General features: G+C 34.5%; 1 protein-coding gene across 4 annotated transcripts in view; it reads left to right on the top strand.

The window, feature by feature from the left end:
- Positions 1-220: 220 nt before the first annotated feature.
- The window catches only part of slc25a13 (solute carrier family 25 member 13), a 97,090-nt gene continuing 71,767 nt past the window's right edge, over positions 221-25,543 (top strand). For 2 of the 4 annotated variants that reach the window (XM_088651525.1, XM_088651523.1), the window contains exons 1-5: positions 221-309; positions 2,463-2,513; positions 2,637-2,691; positions 3,121-3,263; positions 21,392-21,507. In XM_088651525.1, the coding sequence (XP_088507651.1) occupies positions 2,680-2,691; positions 3,121-3,263; positions 21,392-21,507 (271 nt within the window). In that variant the 5' untranslated portion in view covers positions 221-309; positions 2,463-2,513; positions 2,637-2,679. The remainder of the gene's footprint in view (positions 310-2,462; positions 2,514-2,636; positions 2,692-3,120; positions 3,264-21,391; positions 21,508-25,543) is intronic. The other 2 variants (XM_088651524.1, XM_088651522.1) reach the window with 1 other exon arrangement.

Below are 25,543 nucleotides of genomic sequence, written 5' to 3'. Positions count from 1 at the left end.
GTTTTTACTGTAAATTACCTCAATATTTTCTTTTCATGTTGGAATAAAGTAGATGAAAACCTATTTTTGGTATTTTCAAACAAGAAATCTTAAAACAAACTTCTCTGCTTTAAAAATTAAATCAACCTGTAACGTTAGATTAATAATAATCTGTATATTCAAATGAGCATCAAAAAAGCGAACTCGATTGTTTATTATCTGCTTTTCCTCCGCGATCAACAGAGCCGCACGTGATCTCCATGGAAACGTCATCAAGCTCGAGCTTTCCCTGTGGCTGTAGTTGAGCGCTAGCTGAGCATGGCAGCAAAGGTAAGCGCTATTCTCACAAAACAACACTTTCCAAAAACGAACAGACCTCAGTGTCTGATAGTGAAGCATTGCGTGTATATAAATACAGAAACCACCATTGCAGAACACTGAAGGAACGCGGCGGAGATTAACTGATAACCTTCAGTACTCAGTAGCCGCCGGTGTGATGCAGCTAGTTAGCCTGCTAATGTCCTGGGTGAATGTTAGCGTCTGTCAATGACATTGAGACATAAGAGCTCTCCAGAAAGCTCGAATGAAGGAGCAAACCCATGTAGACAGACTGTCCAGAGTCTGCTAGAGTGTCTGAAAGAGTGTCAGGGGGTCTGTGGGATGCTAAGCACTCCTGAAAGAGCTTGACATTACAAGTGGTTGCCTAGAAATAAGATGGTTTAATTCAATCATCAATATTCATGTGATTATTTGGTGGACTATGATAAAAAACGACACTTTACCATAAAAACACTTTATTCTAAATATTGGCCTAATGAATATGGGTGGATAAAAGAGGTTTTCAAGCATAAAAAAGTGTCACACAGCTTTATTATATAATATATATTTTTTATACCATCATGTAATTTTTTACCACAATTTTCAGAAGATGCCTATTTAAAAGAGAACTGTAAATTGTAAATTCACTGTAAAAGGACTATACTCAAAAATCTTGTTAGACATGTTTATTAGAATAATTTTTAAGCACAAATTAAAACTATATTTAGTGGTAAGTCACTTAAATCTGTATATTTGTAGTTAATTGACTTGTTCCCTTTCCATCATTTTTATTTTTTTTTATAGAACATTAAAGAAGATTTTTAGCTGAAACTTTGTTCCTTTGTAAGTTACGTAATGCATTTTAAGGCTACCAGCAATTTGAGTCAACACAAAATATTCAGACAAAGAAATAGAAAACTCCTGGCAATGCAATGAGGTCTTGAGGTCTCAATGAAGCGAAAGGATAAGTCTGTTAGAGAAACTGAACTTTATTCAGACTGTTATTACCATTTTTTATATCACCAAGGACCACAATGCCAGCTAAATGCCTTATTAAATATGTTTTTTTCATTTTTGGATGATATATTTCTTTAAGCATCTCCACAACATTAATAAGCAATTTTTAAATCTCAATACTTTCATTCTTCAAACCATTAGGTTTTACCTATTTGTCAGTAAGATGTTTTTATAAGTAAAATATTTTACATAAATGTATCTGTTTCTGTGAATGACAATTGATTGTTTCACCCATATTTTAACTTTTATATAGCCATAATTAGGGTCAGACAGAATCTGTGGTAATTTTTGCTATTTCTGCAGAATGATTTTGAGAGTATAGAAACTAAAAACGTAATATATGAAATTAGAAATAAAACTTTATAAGTTTTTATTTAAGGTTTACAATGCAGGAAGGAAAAACTTTGTAAAGTAAAACTTTGTAAAAGTTTGCAGTGGTTATACAATCATATATATTTACTAACAAATAAATCTAAATATTAGAAAATAATACTTTACAAACTGTTTTGTAAATAAATGATTTAACATTTGCATATAAAAAACTCAATGATGGGCAAAAAAAGCTGTGGATTTCTATGTACTCAGATTCTGTCTGGGCCAAGTAAGTAATTTGAAACATTAAAGTAGACACTTTATATTGCTTTTATATAGTTTAATATTTTAGTATATGATCACAATATATAATTATATATATATATATATATATATATATATATATATATATATATATATATATATATATATATATATATATATATATATATATATATATATTATATAATGTGATCATATACTAAAATATTAAACTATAAATAGTAAAATATTTAAATTAATCATATGAACATTTGCATATTATTTAATTAAATTACTGAAATAAATATTAAAACTGAATAAATGTATATTGCACACATTTACATAAGTAAATAGACTGTTGGGCTAAACAGTCTGCAGATTTCTGTATAGGCAGATTCTTTGAAACATTAAAGTAGACACTTTACTTTGCATTTAATATGGTTTCTAATTTTATAGAATATAATATTATTCATTTTGTCCATTTAAAATGATACAGACACAGAAAGGTTCACTACTTTTGCCTCATACACTTAGATCCAGGATATATGTATGTGACTGTGTGTTTATGCCTGCAGGTAATGATAAAGAGGGCCGATCCAGCAGAGCTCAAGTCCATTTTCTTGAAGGTATGTAACCGATTATCCCCTCTGAGAGTCTGGAAATGAAGTGACGGGAGCTGTAGCGCAACGTCTAAACACTGGTGTCAATGAGATATCTGATGTAACCCTTTAATAAATTTCTCATTACAGAAAGAAAACCTGAGGATTAATTTAAAAATGCACCGAGCACTGTATGGAACTCATAGTAAGTTCACATGGATATGCGAGTTCCTTTAAAGAACAGTAGAAAACTTGCATGAATTACTTATTTTAAGCCACATCGCGAATGAATCTTACAGCAAACGTTCAACAAACTAACACAAGCTCCATATATTTAATATAATAATCTGCCTTGCCTTCTGATATCTGGATTAAATAGACTCTGTTTGTTTATTATTGCAATTTGAACTGTGCCATATATGTATTTATTTAAAATCTATATGCCCATGCTTATAATATTGATGGAATACCGCATTGTACTGTATCAAGTGACTATTTCAACGACAGCTTTAAGTTTGAGGTTTTATGGCAAAAGAGTGCATCGATTACAGAATTCTACTTTATATCTACAATATATTTCATATTGCTGTGGCATCAGCATGCGTGATATTAGCCAGTTTTTTTCCCTTCACAGTATGCCAGTGTGGAGAAGAATGGAGAGCGCTACATGTCCCCAGAGGACTTTGTCTTCAAATTTCTCCATGCGCAAACAGACATTTGGCTTTCCAAGGATTCCGCCGTTCTACTGACAGGTGTTTTGGACCAAACCAAAGATGGGTTAGTATTCATTTTTACAATTTTTTTGAGTGCATTTTAATTTGAATACCATATTTAAAAAAAAATCTTTAGAAAATACATGCATATTTCAAAATGTACAATCTTTCACTTTAAGCATTATGGATCAGTGATTTTGATGACATCACTCTGCACTTACACTATATGTTTACACGACAACAATGTATCGAAAAATGGGGGTCACACTATGGGCTCTATTTTGACAGTCCATGCGCAGAGCGCAAAACGCAGGGCGCAAACGCTTTTAGGGCGTGTCAGGACGCATTTTTGCTAATTTAAGGACGGGAAATCTGCCTTGTGCCGCGGCGCATGTTCTAAAAGGGTTGAGTTTATTTTCTTAATGAGTTATAGGTGTGTTTTGAGAATAAACCAATTAGAATCTTATCTCCCATTACCTTTAAGACCCAGCTGGGTCGCGCCAAGAGCGCATTCGCCATTTACAGGACGCAAAGTAAGTCTAAGTTGAAAAAATGAGCATTTCACAAGCAAACAGTTAAAATTTTTTTAACAGAAAACTGTTAAACATAGCATCTACTGCGTGAGAATGAGAGATAATGGATCACTTTCACTTTCGCTCTTGAATAGGGAAACCTTTACGCACAGACATCAATTAGTCTCTAAATAAATACTTTTGTTTGTTAAGCGCAAATATTCGTTTCAAAACTATTTCTAAATTCAGTTCTAATTTCCAGCAAACGAATAAATGAACAATAATAATGAAGTGTGTTCAAAAACCTGAGTTATATCCTAAAACACATGCTGTGCCCCATATGGTCTAAAACCTGACAGGTGGGCAAATCTAAGCTTGTTTTCAATAAAACAAATATAAATATGGATATAATAAATAATACTGCTAATAATAATAACATTATACAAAAGCAAATTGTTATGAATGAACTGAAAAAGCCTCCCGAGATGAAGAAGGCATAAAAGCAGTGGTTTTTCATATTTATGTAGGCTAGAAAATAATATGTTTTGTAATATTTTAATCCTTTATATTTATATTCTATATCTATTCTTATTATATAATATGTATATCCTTAATATTTACATTTTTTCATATGTAAAGATATTTGCCTACTGCTCTCTTGTGCGTATTAAGCAGTGTGTAAGCGAGGCGCAACTTTGCGCCGGAGTTTAGACCGGGTTAGTTTTGGTCTAATGAAAAATCTATTATAGATTCTCAAAATAGCAACGCGCCAGCGGTCCGCCTCAGAACGCCTTCCTTTTTAGACCAGAACGCCTATGGGCGCAAAAATGAGCGCTAATGCATTTGCTATTTAAACAGCGTAGCGCAACGCCTCAAAACGACTCTTGCGCCAAGCTGAAACTACCTAAAGACTACTGCGCCACGCCTTGCGCCACACTGCGCCGGATGTATGATAGGGCCCTTTATTTTAATGTACAATTCTTGCTATTAACAAATCATTAGCTAAGCTATAAGCTACATTTAGCTTGTTATACTACTAATTAGCTGCTTATTAATAATTAATAAGGTTGTAGTAGGGATGTAGAATAAGATCATACTTTATAAGTGTTAATATATAGTTACTATTTTAATTATAGGCAGGTAATAAGTCTTTAGTAAATGATGTGAATTGTTGCTTATACTCGTAAGTAACTAAGTAATGTGTATTTATATAGAGCATTTATTGTGTATGGTCGCTCAAGAAAGTTGCTCTTCATTTGCATAAAGTTAAAGCATTCTCAACGCTGTCGTGTCGCCAACAGTTAGTGTTGCTCATGTAGACTGAGGTCACCAGAAGTTGTTTGCTCTTTGTTGAAATGAACAGTCGCTTGTCGCTTTGCTGCTGCAAGTCACTTGTAGTGTGAATGAGGATTTAGATTGCTGGTGAATAATGTGTGTTTGTGTTTGCCTTTAATCTACACTCCCATTTTACTCCCAAACATGCACATGCATGATGTCATTGTTTTTCGAACTACATGTGTGGACATACAGTGCAGTGTTGTGTCTTGTAGGACCACGGTGCTACATAAATAAATATAGTCATAAATACCAAACACTGGATACCATAAGACAATGACGCCATTTAAAAAAAAAAATCCTCTTTTCAGTCTTAAAACACATTTTACGACAAAACATTTTTTTTTATTTCTCACTTTTAGTTAAAAACGTTGTCATGTAAGCTGCCCCTTAAAGGGATGCTTCACCCAATTGATTATGAAGCAAGCTGTAAACTAGTAAACATCGACTTATATAGTATTAAGGAATATGTTAATATATAGTGCTATAATATTTGGTACTATAGATGTCAATAGTTAATGTTTTTTTTCGGGATGTCCAGATCCAATCACATGATCGGAAATCAGACGTTACCTCCCGATCAGCACTCGATAATATATATATTTATACAACAGTTCTGTCTGGTTCTCAAATCTGATTGGCTGATAGCCGTGCGGTATTCTGCAATATCAGAAATTCTACAGCCTCTTTACCCTTTGTGTATTAACGAAGAGCTTAGAATGACCAAGAGGCGACACTCAATAGAAAGTTCGATTGCAACAGCAGCGCCCAGCAACAGCCCTGGATTCCGCCATTTTGGAGTGAAAGTGATCGGCCATCCATTGGATCTCATTACTGTCGCGATGGCAGCTGGTTTGTTTTCTATTTATTTATTTAAAAAGCGCATTAAAGCTGAGAGAAAGCCTGACAGACGACAATATAACACTTATTATCACAATCATCAGCACTTTTGATTTTTATTTTACACACTTATAATATGCTGTCGTTCTATTGGAGTTTTCATTCCAAAATGGCCACCGCGCCCTCTAGTGGCTGTTTCCCAAATTACACTAGAGTGTCGCCTCTTGGTCATTCTAAGCTCTTTGGTATTACTCCGCCCACATACAGCCAGCAAAAAGCAGACACTACAGATCTAAAGTTTAAAAGATGCCCGCTCAACTGTTTAACTTTCAGCTTATGATTTAAATCCTGAAGAAAGTAGTTGCTCATACAAAAGGGTTTTTGAGACTCTCCATGTTTGATTTTGTTTTTATGTACACAATTATGCCGTCAAACTGTTGTATAAACGCAAAATCACACTCGTAGCAGTGCGATATGGCTGTATATTGGCACTGGTGGGTGCACTAAGACACTCTGCCTGCGGCCTCGTGCCAACGCACACCTCCCACCAGTGCCGATATACATATCGCACTGCTACTCGTGTGATATTGCTCATATATTCTCATAATTTTATAACACATCTATAGTTATGCGGTGGCACAGAGTTAGACCTCATTCTTGACTTTACAGAGAAACAGCCTCGCGTGCGGCATGACATCACTTTGTTGCAGAGACGCTATTGGTTAAATGCAGGCAAAGTAGAACACAGAAGCAGCATGAACTGGAAAGCGCGAGTATGTCTGCTGTCTGGAGGTATTATAAAGTTGATGACAACAACATAGCCATATCAAACTGAAATATGTAAACTAAATGGTGGAAAGGAGAAGGCTACATTTAACACAACAAACCTTATAAGGCACCTCAAAAACAAACACCCGACTGAAGACAAATTACATAAAATATAAGGACCGTCCTGGACCTGTTTCTTCGCTTTTCTTAATTTTTTTGTATTATAGAAGTATTTTAATGGCTTTCGGTATCGGTAGACGCTCAAAATTAAATGATTCTGACTCGAGGGCATAAAACCTGATCGGGACATCCTTAGTTTTTTTTAGCTTCCTTCAAAAATATCTTCTTTTTTGTTCAACATAATAAGGAAACTCATAAAGGTTTGGAACCACTTTGTGGTGGGTAAATAGTAGTAGTAGTAATAATATTAATAATAATAATAATAATAATAATAATAATTTTAATTTGGGCTTAGCAGTGGCGCAGTAGGTAGTGCTGTCGCCTCACAGCAAGAAGGTCGCTGGGTCGCTGGTTCGAGCCTCGACTCAGTTGGCGTTTCTGTGTGGAGTTTGCATGTTCTCCCTGCGTTCGCGTGGGTTTCCTCTTGGTGCTCCGGGTTCCTCCACAGTCTAAAGACATGCGGTATAGGTGAATTGGGTAGGCTAAATTGTCCGTAGTGTATGAGTGTGTGTGAATGTGTGTGTGGATGTTTCCCAGAGATGGGTTGCAGCTGGAAGGGCATCCGCTGCGTAAAAACTAGCTGAATAAGTTGGCGGTTCATTCCGCTGTGGCGACCCTGGATTAATAAAAGGACTAAGCCGACAAGAAAATTAATGAATGAATGAATTTTCATTTTTGGGTTAACCATGCCTTTAAGCTTCTCATCAGATAATGTCCATTGAAATGCTTTCTAGGATCTGTAGTGCTCATTTTCCCTAAACTATAAATGAATGCTAAATGTGCATCTGAAATTTCATTCACACACTTACTGTTTTCTATATAGTGAGTGGCACAAAGTAAATAGTATAGCCAGTGTGATTATGCTTTCCATTGGGGTGAATTAAGACACAAACCGCTGTGGATGACACAGTCTGCTCTAATCCAGAGGCTCTTGCACATGGTGGGTCATCTGTTTAAGTCAGCAAAGATCACAAAATGTATCAGTCTCATCTCAATTCGACACATAATGCTTTGTTTAAAGCGATATGGAGGAGATTAGATGTGGTTAGACAGGCTCAGCATTACTATTAGACTGTCAAAAGCTATTAAATGGTGCTCAATGGAGTTCAATGCTGAAATTTGATATAAATGAAGCTTGTTTTTAAATAGGGTGGGGACAGCTTTTGATTTCAGTCTTTGTTTCATTTGAAATTATATCAACACATTGAATAATGCTCTGAATTTCTTTAGAGGAGCTTTAAAACTCTATTCATTTTAATTCAAGTATTTCACAATAACTGATTACTCTTTAAAGACAGATTTGGTGTGAGCACTGAGGTTGTTTATTGGTTGCAAATGCTTAAGTTTAACACATCTGTTTGAATTAATCCACCTTATTTTTTTAACTTTTTTTTTTAATAGTGGAATTTGTGCAAGGAAAAAAATACATTATACATGATGCTGCACAAAGAATTCCACCAAAACGACTGAAAACACTTTCGATTAGTACAGCTCATACGCACTAATGTAAGATGCTTTAACCTGCGTCTGTCTGATATCTTTTATCTTTGCCTCGATGATAGTAAATAATAAAATATTTAATTGTTTTTTTTAAGATTCAGCTTAAAGTGACATTTAAAAGCTTAACTAGGTTAATTTGGTTAACTAGGCAGGTAAGGGTAATTAGGCAAGTTATTGTATAACGATGGTTTGTTCTGTAGACTATAGAAAATAATACAGCTTAAAGGGGCTAATAATATTGTTCTTAAAATGGCCTTTAAGAAATTCAAAACTGCTTATATTCTAGCCAAAATAAAACAAATAATACTTTTTCCAGAAGAAAAAATATTATCAGACATACTGTAAAAATTTCCTTTTAAACATCATTTAGGAAATATTTTAAAAAGTTAATTATAATTCTGACTTAAGCTGTACGTCTTTGCTTTGAATCCAAGTTTGTGATGTTTTGATTGTCCTTATTGCATGTTGATTTAATTGGCTTATGGTGCTTTATATTAAAATTCCTATTGGAAAAATACTTTCGGAGGCAGCTTTACTGACAAAGAAAACTGGCACTAATACTAATATATATATATATATATATATATATATATATATATATATATATATATATATATATATATATATACATGAAACTTCATAAGGTTATAGTTTGGAAACAAATCAAACTGTGCTACCATACACAAGACAAAACAAAGAAAATGGCCCGCTACATAATGCCAGCTTTATTATTATTATTATCAGCTTTTAAATGACAATGGGCTGCACACAGAATGAATGTTTTTTATTAATAATTCACGACTTGTTTAAACTACAGTTTATAGTTCATTTGATTGGTAAACAAAGCGTTTGCTGCGAAATAGATGTGGATTATGCCGCGGTATCTTCCGCTTTTAATCCTGCATTAGGATAAAGGGTCAGACGTCTTAACACGCCACACTTTGTTCAGGTGCTGCTCCATTCAGGCAGCACGGCTCAACCCCTTTTTGCATTAATATGTATGCTTTTAATGATACATAATGATGGCCAATGATACGCAAGCGTAAGTCCAAAAAGATTGTGCGTTGCCATGGCGACCAGCAGGCCCGCGTTCAGCTCCGAGTGCATGTGGTCATGCGGCACACATTATTAGGGCTGCCATAGACCGGGAGAGGTGCACATGCACTGTAATTGCCTATGCCATTCAGCTCTCGTGCTTTGTGCGACTTTGAGGACGGATAAATTGCTGCATCTCAGCTATTAACGGATAACTATTAGGGAATCATGGCTCGAGCTCTCTTTCTCAACATCGTTTTTTATTTATTTGCAGGGCTTTGAGTAAAAAATAGGAGGATTGTTTAATTTAATCAGGAGTTCTGACTTTTTTTGACTGATTTTTGCTTGTAAGCTATTTGTTTTATGCATTATCTATTTACACAATGCATGTAGGATATTGAGCAATTTCAGTAAATATCTGTCGAAAAGGGGGTTTAGGCATTAAAAGAAACAAAGCTTAAGATAAAAACATTTACAACATGAACTGATAGTGAGCAATACTTGTACAGCATTTATTAAACATAGTTCATTTTGCACTAACGTGTTATTAAAATCCAAATTCATGCTTGTTGAAATTAATGCACTGTGAGTTAACATGAACTAACAATGAACATATATATTTATTTAATAAAATAAATATTACTGACTTTAACCTGCATACTATTATGATATTAACTGTTTTTTATTACTTATAACCTTATTCTGCATCCTTAATACCTAAGTATGACATTATTCTGCATCCCTAATGCCTAAACCCAACTTCTAACTATTAATAAGCTGCTAATTAGTAGAGGATTGAGCTACTAGTCTTACTTAATCACTGCAAAAACCAATAAGTTAAGGTAACTCAAACCATTTAAGGAAACCGATTGCAACAAACTATTTTAGTTCTAAAATAAATCCTAATGAGTACTGTGAACTTAATCCATTTGAGTAAATGAAGCAATTTGAGTCCAGTAAAACCCAATAAATAAAGAGAACTCAAACCAATTGAGTACTGCAAAACCCAATAAGTTAAGGTAACTCAAACCTTTTAAGTTAAAAATCTAATCTATATGAGTACTGTGAACTTAAGTTGAAGTAATGAGGTATTTAATTAACTCATTACCTTCAACACAGAGTTCAAAACTCTTTTCAAATGAGTAGAATTAACTTTCAGTAAATTTTGAGTTAACTACACTCATTTCATTTGACAAAGTTGACTGTTGGGTTTTTCAGTGATGGTTTGATATTACGTACATTACATTGACTTCTATATTAAACTAAAGTTTAAGCAATAACGTTAACAAGGATAACTGAAGAAAACATAAAATACTGCAATGAATATATTGTTCATGTTAGTAAATACATTGTTCATGTTTATAAATACAATAACTGATACAACCTTACTGTTAAGTGTGACATGTTTTGAGCAAAGCACAACGGTTATCATACATTTTTACCTTGCTTTACAGAAATTAAAATGTCATTCAGTGTTTTTTGTACCGAAAAATAAAGACTATTAATAAGAATGACATTGCAAAAATTGTCATTCCAATTAATTTTTACAGGCTAGAATAAGTATGTTTAATTTTTACATACTGTATACAGTTGAAGTCAGAATTATTAGCCCCCTTTGATTTTTTTTTTCTTTTTAAAATATTTGCTAAATGATGTTTAACAGAGCAAGGAAATTTCCACAGTAAGTCTGATAAAATTTTGTGTTTTGGAGAAAATCATATTTGTTTTATTTTGGCTGGAATAAAAGCAATTTTTATTTTTTTATTAAACATTTTAGGGTCAAAATATATAGCCCTTTTAAGCTATATATAAGTTATATATATTTAAATGTCACTTTAAGCTGTATAGAAGTGTCTTGAAAAATATCTAGTCAAATAATATTTACTGTCATCAAGACAAAGATAAAATAAATCAGTTATTAGAGATGAGTTATTAAAATTATTATGTTTAGAAATGTGTTGGAAAAAAATCTGCTCTCCATTAAACATAATTTGTGGGAAAAAATAAACAGGGGGGCTAATAATTCTGACTTTAACTGTATTTAGATTTTTGTTATGCTGAATGACAATCAAACATTGATCACAGACATTTTTTAAATGTATATAAACAGTAAAAGTTTAGTTGATGCAGAAGTTTTAATGTATTATGATTTCTATGTATACAATCGGGTTTGATTAAGCCACGATAGTATGTCTTTTCTATGGCTCTCACACCATTGTTTGTAAGCCTTTGGTTTAATCTGTAGTTTTTAAGGTAATTTGCATGACATGTAAATGTTACTGAGCTAGCTAAATAAAGATCCAGCTATATATGGAGTTCTGAGGTTTGGTGGTAGTGGCGGCTGTGGTCAGGAGCTTCAATCTGTCAAGATTGCGGAATGCTGAAAACGAATAGAGGTCTTTTGTCCTAGAATTATGATGCCATGAAGTCAGCAGTTCATGTTAGGCATAAATTCATGTTTCGAATAAAGCTTTTAATATCTAAATATATGAAAAAAGCAAATCCTAAAAGCTCTGTTTGTGAATGTTTTTGCCGAACGCGGAGTGTTTTACAACCGAGGTAGGTTTTCATCTGATTGAGATGATTCACAGGTTATCTCTGTTTCATGAGATGGATACAAACAGCATGATGCATTTTCTACCTCCTCCTGAGCTGGAATAAATCAAGTGATATGGTGACATCCATCAGGCACTGAATCACTTCTCCTTTATTCACTGAGCCCTGTTTGAGCGGCGTCCTGCCAACGGTTCTGAATCATTCATTCAGCACATGTAGACTTCCCTGCTGATTCAAAGATCTGCCAGACATTCGCTCCTTCTCTCCCTCATCTTTTCTCGCCTCTCCATTTTTGATGGAAAAACTCCTCAAGTGTGAAACTTCGTAGCCTCTTGGGGGTTAAAACTTTGTAAAGAGCGCATGCTGAGAAAATGGCAGTCCGTGGCCATGTGGTTTGAGGCTGGTCTGAGGTATGCACTCAGCGAAAGCTAAACCAGTCCGCGTCGCTCCGCATCCACGCTTGTCAGTGACAATGACAGGGCCAGGGCTTATTGAAGGTGCTCTCTCTTCACCTGTCACGGATAAAAGCTGCTACGCTAAACCGCTGAAATAATAAGTCTGTAAATAGTGTTTCTGCTAAGGACTGTGTTTACCAGCACCTTTCTGTTTTACAAACAACACAATTTAAAGGTGCGCGGCACACACCCGGGAGATATAGGGAAATTGTTTGCACGACGAGTGGTGTGTTGTTATTAGCATAGCTCTGTGAAAATGAAAAGCAACACATTTGAACAAATAATTTTATGAGTTTTAGTCATTGTAACTTGGACTCTAAAAATGCTCAGTTGTTTTTATTAGCCACAAAATTGTGTCAAAATGGACCAACCGAACACTTATGATGTAGTAAAACATGGTACAACTGTGCTGAAGCGTGATAGAAACAATTGAACAATTAAGTTCTAAGTTTGCAGCATGCTAACAATGCGTTAATCCTTTTAGAAACATGCTAGCAACACACATTCATATTAGCTTAGTGTGGAAAGGTTATCAACATAACAAAAATCTTTCAACAAATCTAGAAACATGCTCACAACATAGTAATATATTTTAGTAAGCTCGTCAGATGTACGCTAGACACATGCTATCAAATTGCTAAATTATTCTATCCACATGATAAAACATGTTAATAAAATCTTAAATCTTGCTATCAGCATGTTAGCCATGTGCTAATATGTGTTAGAAATATGCCAGCAACATGTTAATTCAAGTAACATCAAGGCTACTGAGAACGCGCGAGTGATTTAAAGAGAAATCGCACAATTCCGCAGTAAAGTGCGTCAAAGCACAACATGTACCAATGTTTTAAATAATATGTCAGCAATGTGCTAATCATGGAAGTTCTAAATCCGCAACATGCTAGCAATACATTGACTCTTTAAAAAAAATGCTAGCAACACAACAATTCATGCTAGCTTAGTGTGGAAAGGTTAAGAACATAACAAACATGTTATAAACATGTTAGCGACAAGCTGAAATGTTTGCATGTGCTGAAACTTTTTAGAAACATGCTTGCAACATGATATTGCATTTAAGCAAGCTTATCAGAAATATGTTAGACATATGCTATCAAAATGCTGAATTATTAGAGCTACATGATAAAACATGTTAATAAATTGTTAATTCATGCTATGAATGTATTAAAACATGTTAGCCATGTGCTAATATGTGTTTTAAACATGCCAGCAACATGATAATTCATGCTAGCAACATGTAAAACATTGTTACAAGATGCTGAAGTGTATTAGAAGCATGTTTACAATATTTTAGTAACATGCTAGCAATGTGCTAACCATGTAAGAAGCATGATAACCAATAGCTAATTGAAGTTACAAACTAATTCAGTGTGAATGTTCAAAAAAGTGTTCGAAATATGTTAGCATGTGTTAGCAAAATGTTAAAAGACCTGTTAAACCATGCTAGCTGCCTAAATCATGCTATAAATAGGCTTCTTTAAGTTTAAAAAGTATTGATTAAATATTATCTATTTATTTTAAACTCACTGACCCACTGCTATTGAATTATAGATTTATTGTGTGCTTTGAAAAACGCAGTTTAACATGATTTCCTCTTGTTATTGTACAATGTCAGCATCATGTTTGAGAGACATACAAGTTTTAGCATTCCTCCTTGTACACTTCTGGGCCTTTGCCATTTTAGTTGATGGTTGGAGGATGTTTAGCATTGAGCTTATTATTCGAGCTTCACTTTAGTTTGTTTTACATGGCCACGGCATCTTCGTGTTTGTGTACCAGCATAATTGTTCTGTAGTAGTCAAGGAACTGCTAATCAACCATCATAAGCCTCACGTCTGGCACAGTTCTGGGGGAAAATACATGCACAGCTCATTTCTGTGCATGTAGGTGATATGAGAGCATCTGATGCAGATACGCTCCTGAAAACAATTAACGTGACCATCAAGCTGCTCTGAAATGAAACCCGCATCTAGTCGTTGCACTGTAAAGAAGTGACTATTGCTGCTTGCTCAAACTACTTATTAAAAGTGAGTTGAAACAACACAATTCTTAAGCTTTTTGGTTGAACAACTAAATTGTTTTATGTTCAATCCACTTACATTTGTATAAATAATGTTTACTTAATCGATTTGTAATGGGACAACATCAAGGAAAAGCGTGGAACCCTGCATTATTAACAGTGCAGATTCCACACAATTGATTTGTGTTGGGACAACTTGAAGAAATTAAGTTAACTAATTAGTTTTTACAAATTTAAAGGTGCAGTATGTAATTTTGAAACCCAGTGGTTGAACGAGGTATTGAACACCTGGTTCAAAACACATGCAAGCGCAGGTTGCCAGATTGACGCCTCCAACTGGAACGAGACTATCAAGCCTAAATTTATGTCGTGTTATATTGTATTAAAAGGTTTTTGTTCTAACCAACACCTGAAACTTATATTTTAGAAACTGCTTCTATTACTTGCAGCTGAACAACAGAACTTTGACAATGATCACCTCAGGTACACCTCATATGCTTTATTCAGTGTTAAATGCTAATAATGTGAGTTTGAATGCCATTTTACGTGACATTTATTGCCATACTACTTAAAGAAACAGCAGATAATTTCAACACAGGCTCATTCTAAAATGTAGTAGTCCCGTGGATGTTTCTAGAGACTGCAAATTATGTAGCCGGAGGTACGTATGGCTACATTTCATTTTTTTAAGTGAACCCTACGAAGCGGTATGACGGCATTCCTTTTGCCGCTTACCGGCTGACCGCTTACCTCCGTGTGGAGGGCTTTTCCGCCGCAACCAGTTTGTCCAGTTAGCTCGTTGTGCACGTCGGCGGACTTGATACGCAGAGAGGAGTTGACCATGATGATGACGATGACCAGGTTCGACTCCGGGGAAGAGCAGTTCCAGAAATCAGGTAAGACAATAACAGAATTCAAAAATTTAAGTGAACCAGTGAACAACAGGGTAAGAATGTGGTAAAAATCAGTGAATCAGGCTTTTGTAAACCGTCAATCGGTAATATTGGTAAAATTGGTTGGGTTTAGGGAAGGGTGGGTTGGTCGATTGGCCAGTCGCCCAGTAAATCAGTCGTTTGACAGCGGCCTCTGGTGGGTTTATGTAAGAACTGCGCATGTGTGAACGGCACTTGCGAGAGACATTTGAGATGCGAAAAAGCGCATGCAGTGGCCTCTCGCGGATTCGTGAAAACAAAAACTGCAAAAATACGTACCTCCCGGGAGGTATTTTGCGGTCTCCAGAAACGTCCATGGGACTTTGTTTTCAAAATGAGCCTGGGTTGAATAGTTCACCTCAGATCTTGAAAATTAAATAAATCGTTTGAAATTGAACTTCTGAACTGTGACTCAGTGCAAGCCAACAAATGTCAGTGATTCAGCATCTACATTTAATAATGTTAAAGAGGTTTAATATGTATTAATTAGATCATAAACCTTACCATTTCATTGGAGTGCAGTAAGTGCACTAATCTGTGCTTCTGAATGGCTGTATTTAAATATGTGTCAAGTTCCGTCTGGTGAAAACAGCCAAATTGATTATCACTGTGAGTCTCGTGGCGCAGTGGGTAGCACGTTCCCCTCACAGCAAGAAGGTCGCTGATTCGAGCCTCGGCTGGGTCAGTTGGCGTTTCTGTTTGGAGTTTGCATGTTCTCCTCGTGTTGGCGTGGGTTTTCTCCGGGTGCTCCGGTTTCCCCCACAAGTCCAAAGATATGTGGTATAGAACATGTGCTGGATAAGTTGGCAGTTCATTCTGCTGTGGTGACCCCAGATTAATAAAGGGACTAGGCCAAAAAGAAAATGAATGAATGAATCCGTATCTCATCATGTAGTGTGTTGTTAGGACACAGGGTTACAATGTAACCTGCTCACCTAATGTTTACGTTCATAATAATTATATTATTTGATAATAAATAACCACAAGTGGAACTCTGAATCTGTGTCTCATTTTGGAGTCTGGTACTGTCCACCGGAGGTCTCATTTCAGTCGCAGACACACACTTTGAGAGTATTTCTTAATGAATGAATGAAATATGCTGTTTTCCAACAAGGCAACCCAAGGTGGTTAAATATAATTGGCGAAACTTGTATTGGGCGGGTTAAAGGGACCAAAACAAAGACAGACGTTTCAGACTCATAACGCACATTTTCAAAGCAGAATATCAGACTTTAGCATTCTATTCAGATAAAAACTTAGCATGTTTCTTAAATATTTGGAAGCATATTATGGTATTGTTATCCTTTAGAAGAGTCAAAACTTACAAACAGCACCTTTAAGTACATTTAAAAAACAATTAAGTTGACCAATAATAATTCCCAGTATTGGGTTATAGCTGGAAGAGCAGCCGCTGTTTAAAACATGCCAGAGTAGTTGCTGGTTCATTCCACTGTGGTGACCCCTGATAAATCAGGGACTAAGCCGAAGGAAAATGAATGAATGGATGTCCAAAAACAAATTGTGTTGTTTCAGCTCATTTAAAATAAGTAATTTAAGCAAACCGCAAACCTAATTTTTGAAGTGTAAAAGTCTTGCCTTGCTTTCTAATTGTTTCTAGTGTCAGAGATGCATTTTAATGACTCGCCCAGATTTGTTACACTTTTTCTCTCAGCAAAAGCATCAACATCCCTATCATTCCTTGCTTTTTTTTTGTTGTTTTTAATCATTGCCGGTGGGCCCAGCGGATCGCCTTTGTAGCTCTCCACCCACTCTGAAACAGCAGGCTCCAGTTCTCCTACTGTCAGCTTAGTTAATAAAACAATTACTCCTGACTCCACAATGTGGCTGATTTGGCATGCTGGAAGCGCACAAATTCTCAGTTCCTTTGAATTTCATCAGTAACAAAATTAATTAGAGTGGCCACGAAAATGTAATCATTGCTCCCTGGAAATTGAAATAAATTAGAGATGCATGCATTGGGACTGCTCGTTAGCAGTGACCTCGAGTAATTGCCGTATCCATTTGTGAAATTCATAATGGAGTTGAGGCAACTTTGAACTGCGCTTAAATAAAGACTAGATTGCATGGTCCCCAGGGTTTCCTACGAATGGTGAAATTGCTTGTTTGATGATGAGGTAGATATGTGCGCAGTCTGTGTGCATGTTTATGTGTTTGCTGAGGTTCGGCAAATGTCATGCTCTCCATTATGATCCAAACTTTTAGTCATTTGGAGAAGTTGTGCTGTTCCCCTTATTTGATGTCATTTTTTCAACAAATCTTTCGGTGAAATGACTTGATTATTTGTCAAACAATAGCACCCTTTTATCCAGAGTATCAAGTGAACGCTGATTTAGGAACTAATTAAATAATCTTAAGATCATAATTGAGGCAATTTATGAACAATTCACATTTACTTCTCAAAACGTGTAAAATAATAGCACATTAGTTGAATTTTCACTATCTTCACTAAGAAATTGCTAAAAATATGTAAAAAAAAAAAACAATTCCAAGTTAGCTTAATGCAAAATATATACCAAAGTGACATTTAAAAAAAAAATTAAAGGGAAAATTCACCCAAATATTCAAATTTACTCACTATTTGCTCACCCTCAAGTGGTTCCAAACCTGGCGTGCGTTTTTCTCAAACAATGACGTAACTCGCAAATGAACTATAATAGTACAATGCATCATTTGGAAAAAGAACAATGTAGTGACAAGAGTTTCTTGACGTGTGTAGTTAAAGACGCTGTAAACTGGAGCAACAACTTCTTTAGAAAAAATTCTCATAACTTTTTGTGCAAATTGTTTTAAAGGCACTTGCATTTAAAAAAAAAGATACAGTTGAAGTCAGAATTATTAGCCCCCCTGAATTAATAGACTACCTGTTTATTTTTTCCCCAATTTCTGTTTAACAGAGGTTTTTTTCAACACTTTTTTAAACATAATAGTTTAATTAACTCATCTCTAATATCTGATTTATTATATCTTTGCCATGATGAGAGTAAATAATATTTGACTAGATATTTTTCAAGACACTTCTATACAGCTTAAAGTGACATTTAAAAACTTAACTACATTAATTAGGGTAACTAGGCAGGTAGGAGTAATTAGGCAAGTTATTGTATAACGATGGTTTGTTCTGTAGACTATCGAAAAAAATGTAGCTTAATGGGGCTAATAATTTTGTCCTTAAAATAGTGTAAAGAATTAAAAACTGCTTTAATTCTAACCAAAATAATACAAATAAAACTTTCTCCAGAAGTAAAAAATATTATCAGACATACTGTGAAAATTTCCTTGCTCTGTTAAACATCATTTGGGAAATATTTAAAAAAGAAAAAGAAAAATTCAAAGGGGGGCCAATAATTTTGACTTCAACTGTATATAGAAATATTCATACAAAGCACATACCTGTATAGGGCCTTTGCAAAATATTATTAATAATATTCCATAGTCTATTTTAAAACATAAAACCGCTTACAAAAAGCTAACACATATTCTTATCTCATTTATAAATCATCATATTATTGGTTTTAATTTTTAGCACGCTATTTATTAAGAATAAAAAAAACTATATCCTACTATATATGGATTATTTGCCCCACATTTATTTTTCCCCCCAATTTCTGTTTAATGGAGAGAAGATTTTTTCAACACATTTCTAAACATAATAGTTTTAATAACTCATCTCTAATAATTGATTAATTTTATCTTTGCCATGATGAGAGTAAATAATATTTGAATAGATATTTTTTAAGACACTTCTATATGGCTTAAAGAGACATTTTAAGGTTAACTTAATTAGGTTAACTAGGCAGGTTAGGATAATTAGGCAAGTTATTTTTATTCCAGCTGAAATAAAACAAATAAGACTTTCACCAGAAGAAAAAATATTATCTGACAAACTATCAAACTTTCCTTGCTCTGTTAAACATAATTTGGGAAATATTTAAAATAATAAAAATCAAAGGGGGGCTAAAAATTCTGACCTCAACATATTTAGAAATTGTAGATTTTTTTCCCCCCACTTTGACACATTCAAAACCACTGCAGAAATGTTCTAGCATATAGTACATAAACATTTCTTAATAAACAGCCTAGGCTACTATATATCAAAACCATTAACGTAACATATATATTTTTTTGTCTTCACAAGCTTTAGAGACGAAATTAAAATTCCGCTTTCCATAGGTCACATATAGCTTTCGTCATGAGCCACGGCTGCTTTAAAAATGGTATAAATGTTTTCAAAGTGCACTATGAAAGGAGCGTAATTGTTAATTTGAAGATCGCTGAAATTGAACTGTAAAAAATACTTTAAATGGAATTTACATGTAAGGGAGATGACTTTAATTTATTTTAGTCATTATTCCAAGTTTAAATGTTAGAAGGTTCTAAATGAATAGGGCTTAGGGGGGGATAACTGGGAATAGAACACAGCCAGGAACTATGTTTCTAATTACAGCTCTAGAGGTGCAGTTGCAAGTGTACACTGCAAAAAATGCTTATCTTACTTAAATTTTTGGTCTTGTTTCTAGTTTAAATATCTACAAATTCTTAAATCAAGAAGCATATTCAAAATAATCTTGTTTTTCGATTTGTGATAAGAATTTTTAGCTTACCCCATTGGCAGATTATTTAACCTGATTTAAGGAAAAACTCACTTCATTTTGGCATATTATTTCTTAAAACAAGACAATATGTTTTGCCTGTCTAGAAAGTGCTTCTTGATTTAAGAATTTTTAGATATTTAGACTAGAAACAAGACGAATATGTAAGTAAGAAAAGCATTTTTTTGCAGTGTACAAGTCTGCAATGTAGTATGTGAATGTTCATTGGAATAATGGATTTGGGAAACATCAAATCAACAAACTATGTTTGTAATGATGGAACTTAGTTCGCTAACGATGGTTTTCAGAAAACTCACCCGTTTCTGCAGTTTTTTTGCACAAATGAACATATTTTGAAGCTGAAAAACCTCTAACCACTGTGCAAACAGTGCTTTTATTACTTAGATTTTTTTGTTTTGTTTCTAGTCCAAAAATCTAAAACTTCTTAAGTAAAGAAGCATTTTCTGGAGAAGCAAAAAATTTGGAAAATGTTGTCTTGTTTTAAAAACAAATATGTTAAAATTAAGTGAAATTTTCCTTAAAATAATCTGCCAATGGAGTAAGCAAAATAATCTTATGTCAAAACAAGATTATTTTGCATACCCCATTGGCAGATTATTTGGCTTGTTTTAAGGGAAAACTCACTTCATTTTGACATAATTTTTCTTAAAACAAGACAATTTTTGCTTGTCTAGAAAGTGTTTCTTGATTTAAGATTTTTTTAGATATTTGGAATAGAAACAAGACAAAAAATGCAAGTAAGAAATGCGTTTTTATATGGAATACTGTGGAAATCAATGGTTACAGCTTCCTACAAAATATCTTATTTTCTGTTCAACAGAAGAAAGAAAGTCAATCAGGTTTGGAACAAGTAAAAGATGAGCAAGTAATGAATTTTCAGTTTTGGTATCTTGACAAATATTAAATCTCATTCTGACTAGTGTTTCTGTAAAATGGTATTTCCTGAGTATTTCCTTATTGTACTCCAGCAAGACTTGTTAGTTCTCATCTAATCACATTATTTAGTGAGTTCCCAGCCATCCTGGAGGCCTAATATGAACTGGTCCGATTTTCACTAAGGTAATGACATTTGACAGTCAAATTGGAAGCACTTCAATCAAGATCGGGATCATTGAACAGCCTGTTATGTCAAATTGTTTTGTCATTCACTTAATCTCCGGGCTTAGAATTGAAGCTGGACCGTGTGTTTAGATGTTTTGTACATCATAATTTTAGGCTGATAATTACAGTTGAACAAATCACTCAAGTGTCAAGTGTTCACAATGAAAATATGTGCTACCTTTTTTTGTTTGGCGACGAGAAGCAGTAATCAGCGAGTGATACCCTCTCATCATTCAATAATGTAATATCAGGCTGGTGGATTGAAGTGTCCACAATATGGAGGCTTGTAAGTCTGTTTGTCTCCATCAGGTTGATCTCCTTCCAGGAGTTTCTGGCTTTTGAGTCGGTGCTGTGCGCTCCGGATGCTCTCTTCATGGTCGCCTTCCAGCTCTTTGACAAAACTGGAAATGGCATTGCCACCTTTGGTAAGTGCACATACTCTTTATAAAGCCGAATTCAGGCTTGAAATTCTGATGGGATGAGCTGAGGTTGAAGTTGTGATGTTGATAGAAGTTCACCTGTGACAGCTCATGTTCTGTATACATGCATACAACAGCCTGTAGATAGGAGAATGAACTATATTAATTAACAGAGCAGCTCAATCTATTGATTATCAATGATAATAGTTGTTTATTGAATATTGTTGTATTTTATTTAACTGCAGATGCTGGGATTTAGCCAAGCTAAGCCACAGATAGCCTCATGTTGCTGTGAACTTAGCACACTTTACAGTGTTTAGACACTTCACTTAGTGTTTTCGGTTTGTATCCTTTTAATTTTGAGGTTTTGCTTTACTTTTAGTTTTGTTTTGTTCTGGTTTCGTGGCTTGCGATTTGTGTTTTATAAATTTTAGCTGTTTTGGTGTTCTGTTTTGCTCTTTTGCTTTGCTTTTCGTTTTTGTTTGGCATTTTGATTTTTGTTAGGCTTTTTGGTTGTTTTGGGTTCAGTTTTTTTTCATTTAGCTTTGCTTGTTTTGATATGCTTTTTTGTTGATTTTGGCATTGAAATATTTTTTGATTTTGTTGTTTTTTTGGTCATTTTTAATTAGCCCTGCGTTTTGTGATTTGTTTTTTGTCATTTTGGTTTGCTTCCTGTGTTTTGTTAGGCTTTTTGGTTTGTTTGGGGTTTAGTTTTTGTCATTTAACTTTGCTTGTTTTGATATGCTTTTTTGTTTTGATTTTGGCATTGACAATTTTTTGTTCTTGTTTTTTGGTGATTTTTAATTAGCTTTTCGTTTCGTTTTGTGATTTGTTTTTTGTCATTTTGGTTGGCTTGTTTTTCGTTAGGCTTTCTGTTTTGTTTGGGGTTTAGTTTTTGTCATTTAGCTTTGCTTGTTTTGATATGCTTTTTTGTTTTGATTTTGGCATTGAAATATTTTTGTTGTTTTTTTGTGGTTATTTTTAATTAGCTTTTCTTTTTTTATTAGATTTTTTTTTACATTTTGGTTTGCTTGTGTTATGTTATGGCTTTTTGTTTTTGAAATCTCGTTTTTTTCTGGGTTTTTATCATTTTGCTTTGTTTCTTGTGTTTTGTTACAAATATTTGGTTTGTTTTGGTTATATGACTTGCTTTTTGTTTTGTTTTGGGTTTTTGATTTTGGGGTTTGATTTGTTTTTGTGTTTTATAGGTTTTAGCAGTTTGTTTAAATTTTCAGTTTAAATTTTTTTGCCTTGCTTTTTGGATTCACCTTTTAGTTTTTTTGAGGGGGTTTGAGTTTTGTCATTTAGCTTTGCTGTTTTGTTTTATTTTGACATTAACATGACATACTGTACACAGCCAAACCCAAAATTATTTGTACCTCTGACAAATTCTGATTTAAGTTACTTTTACTCAATCAGCAAGTTTTTATTTATTTATTTATTTGACCAGAAATGACACAAGCTTCTCCCAGAAGATAATAAGACGATGTTCAAGAGGCATCATTGTGGAAATAAAAAATACTTCTCAGCTTTTACGATTTACATTTGAACAAGAAATTATGAATAATTTCTGGCTTGACCGTATATAATTACATTTATTAAATTTTTTATACATTTATACGATGAAAATATAGTTGATAATATATGATTTAGTATATTTTACATTTTGAGACATTACTTTCATTAAACATCATTTTTTTATGTTATGGCTAATTTAATCAGCAAAATCAAGCAAGTTATATTGTATAACTCTAAATCCCCTTCCCAAATATTCTCTGTCTTGAAAACAAATGATTAATGTTAAGTATTGTCATCTGAATGCTTGTTCAGACAGACTCCTGTCTCTTTGTGAACTACTACAGGATCAGTAAATGTAAAACTCTTTATCAGGCACTGTCAGGATCTTTAACAGCACATAGTGGACATCAGTATCATCTTACGCCATACAATCATTGTGGTTATTTGGTTCCAGACAAGATAGTACAAAGAATAGTAATGCAGCAATAATATGAGTATTTGCTTTTGCACTTGCGAAAGAACTTGGCACAAGAAGAATGAATGTGTGTTTTTCATGCGTTTAAATTTCCCTAATTGACTTAAATAGTCTAATTTGCCTTTTGTAGGTGAGACATGTCAGATCAGCTCATTTCAAATGCACTACCCAAAGTGCCTAGGCGGAGAGAATGAGACTTTCATCAACCTGTTTCAGTCAATAGGGAATAAGATCAGATAAACACACGCACATATGCATGTGCAAATGCAAATGACTTCGGTTTATTTAGCTGTGATGTTTCTTTGCAGTTCAAAGGTCTCCTGTTGCACATGTCGTCAGTTTTTATGTCTGCCTTGAGCTGTAATGAGAACGTATAGGCGGTATTTGTCTCATACACCTGCTTTTCAGCCGCTGCAATTACGTCAACATAAATAGCAAATAACTTCTGACTAAGATTATGGTCATGTCAGAGTCACTTTATTGTGATGCACTACAGAGGGCAGGAAAATGAAATGCCGCTCTGTGTTAAAGCGAGCAGGAGACTCTCGTTTATAACCCTCTTAATGTCATTAAAAGCGTTAAAGGTCTCTTGCTGTTACATTAAACAGTCTTTTTTCACCGTTTAATAAACCCTGTCATTGCAAGTCATATTATGAAGGGTTATTTTTTAAGGGTTTGGAAAATTTAGGTTTTAATTAATGAGTGACTAGTTTTTTTTCTTCGTTTTCTACCTCCTTCAACTTCAATTATGTGAATTAGAGGTAATAAACTTGCAGCCTGCCATGCGACTCCAAAGTGATATAAAGAGAGAAGGACAAGAGACGTGTTGACAGCTTCATAAACACTGATAAAATGAAGGTCTGGAGTAACTCCCCAGTGGAACTCTGTTGTAATGCAGTATAAAATGTATAATAATTTGCAATAAATGGGAAAAACTTGTTACAGTCCGTTAAGAATGGTCCTCACCAATACATTGAAAGCTCATTTGTGTTGCTGTTAATGTGTATATTTTTATGTTTTGGGTTGTATAAAATGTAAAAGTGTGTCAAATATCATCTGTAGGGACTGTTGAATTAAACTTCAATGCTTTTGATTTGAGGAATGGTATGTTTGTGAAAAACATGCTACAGATCTTTCTTTTTTGGCTTAGTTCCTTTATTAATCTGGGGTCGCCACAGCGGAATGAACCGCAAACTTATCCAGCATATGTTTTACGCAGCGGATGCCCTTTCTGCTGCAACCCATTACTGGAAAACACTCATACACTCTCAGTCATACACATACACTATTGACAATTTAGTTCACCCAATTCACCTATAGCACATGTCTTGGGACTTGTGGGGGAAACCGGAGCACCCAAAAGAAACCCACACGAACATGGGGGAAACATGCAAACTCCACACAGAAATGCCAACTGTCAGTCAGCGACCTTCTTGCTGTGAGGAGATTGCGCCACCGTGACACCCCGCAAAAGATCAACTTTTTTTATAAAAAGGTATATGTTTAATATTGGCGACATGGTGGCACAGTGGTTAACACTGTTCCCTCACAACAAGAAGGTCTCTGGTTCGAGTTCCAGCTAGTTCAGTTGGCATTTCTGTATGGAGTTCACATGTTCTCCTGGTGTTTGCGTGGGGTTCGTCCAGGTGCTCCGGTTTTATCCACAGTCCAAACACACGTGCTGTAGGTGAATGGGGATAAGCTTAGTTGGCTGTAGTGTATGAGTGTATATGCTGCATGGTCCTCCAGCTTAGGGGCTAAGCGATGGGCTAACAACCCACCTCATAAAAACTAGATGTTACGAAACACCAGTGTGGTCCAGCTAAATTTCAATTTCAATATGGCCCAGTAAGTATATATATATACTAAGGGGTAATAATAATATAATAAGGGGTTTCGAAGCACCAAGATACCCTTTAAAATGTAATTCGATGTAACAAATGTTTATATAAGATTTTGTAAGGCACATTTTGTACAAGAATCATTTTAGGACATTGAAAGTCTTTATATATAAAAAAAATTGTAAACACTTGTCCCTTGAATAAGATG

This window comes from Danio rerio, chromosome 19, assembly GCF_052040795.2.
Source record: "Danio rerio strain M-AB ecotype USA chromosome 19, GRCz13ab, whole genome shotgun sequence".
Taxonomy (NCBI): Eukaryota; Metazoa; Chordata; class Actinopteri; order Cypriniformes; family Danionidae; genus Danio; species Danio rerio.
Note: the sequence above shows the minus strand (reverse complement) of the source record. Positions and strands in the feature narration are given on the sequence as shown.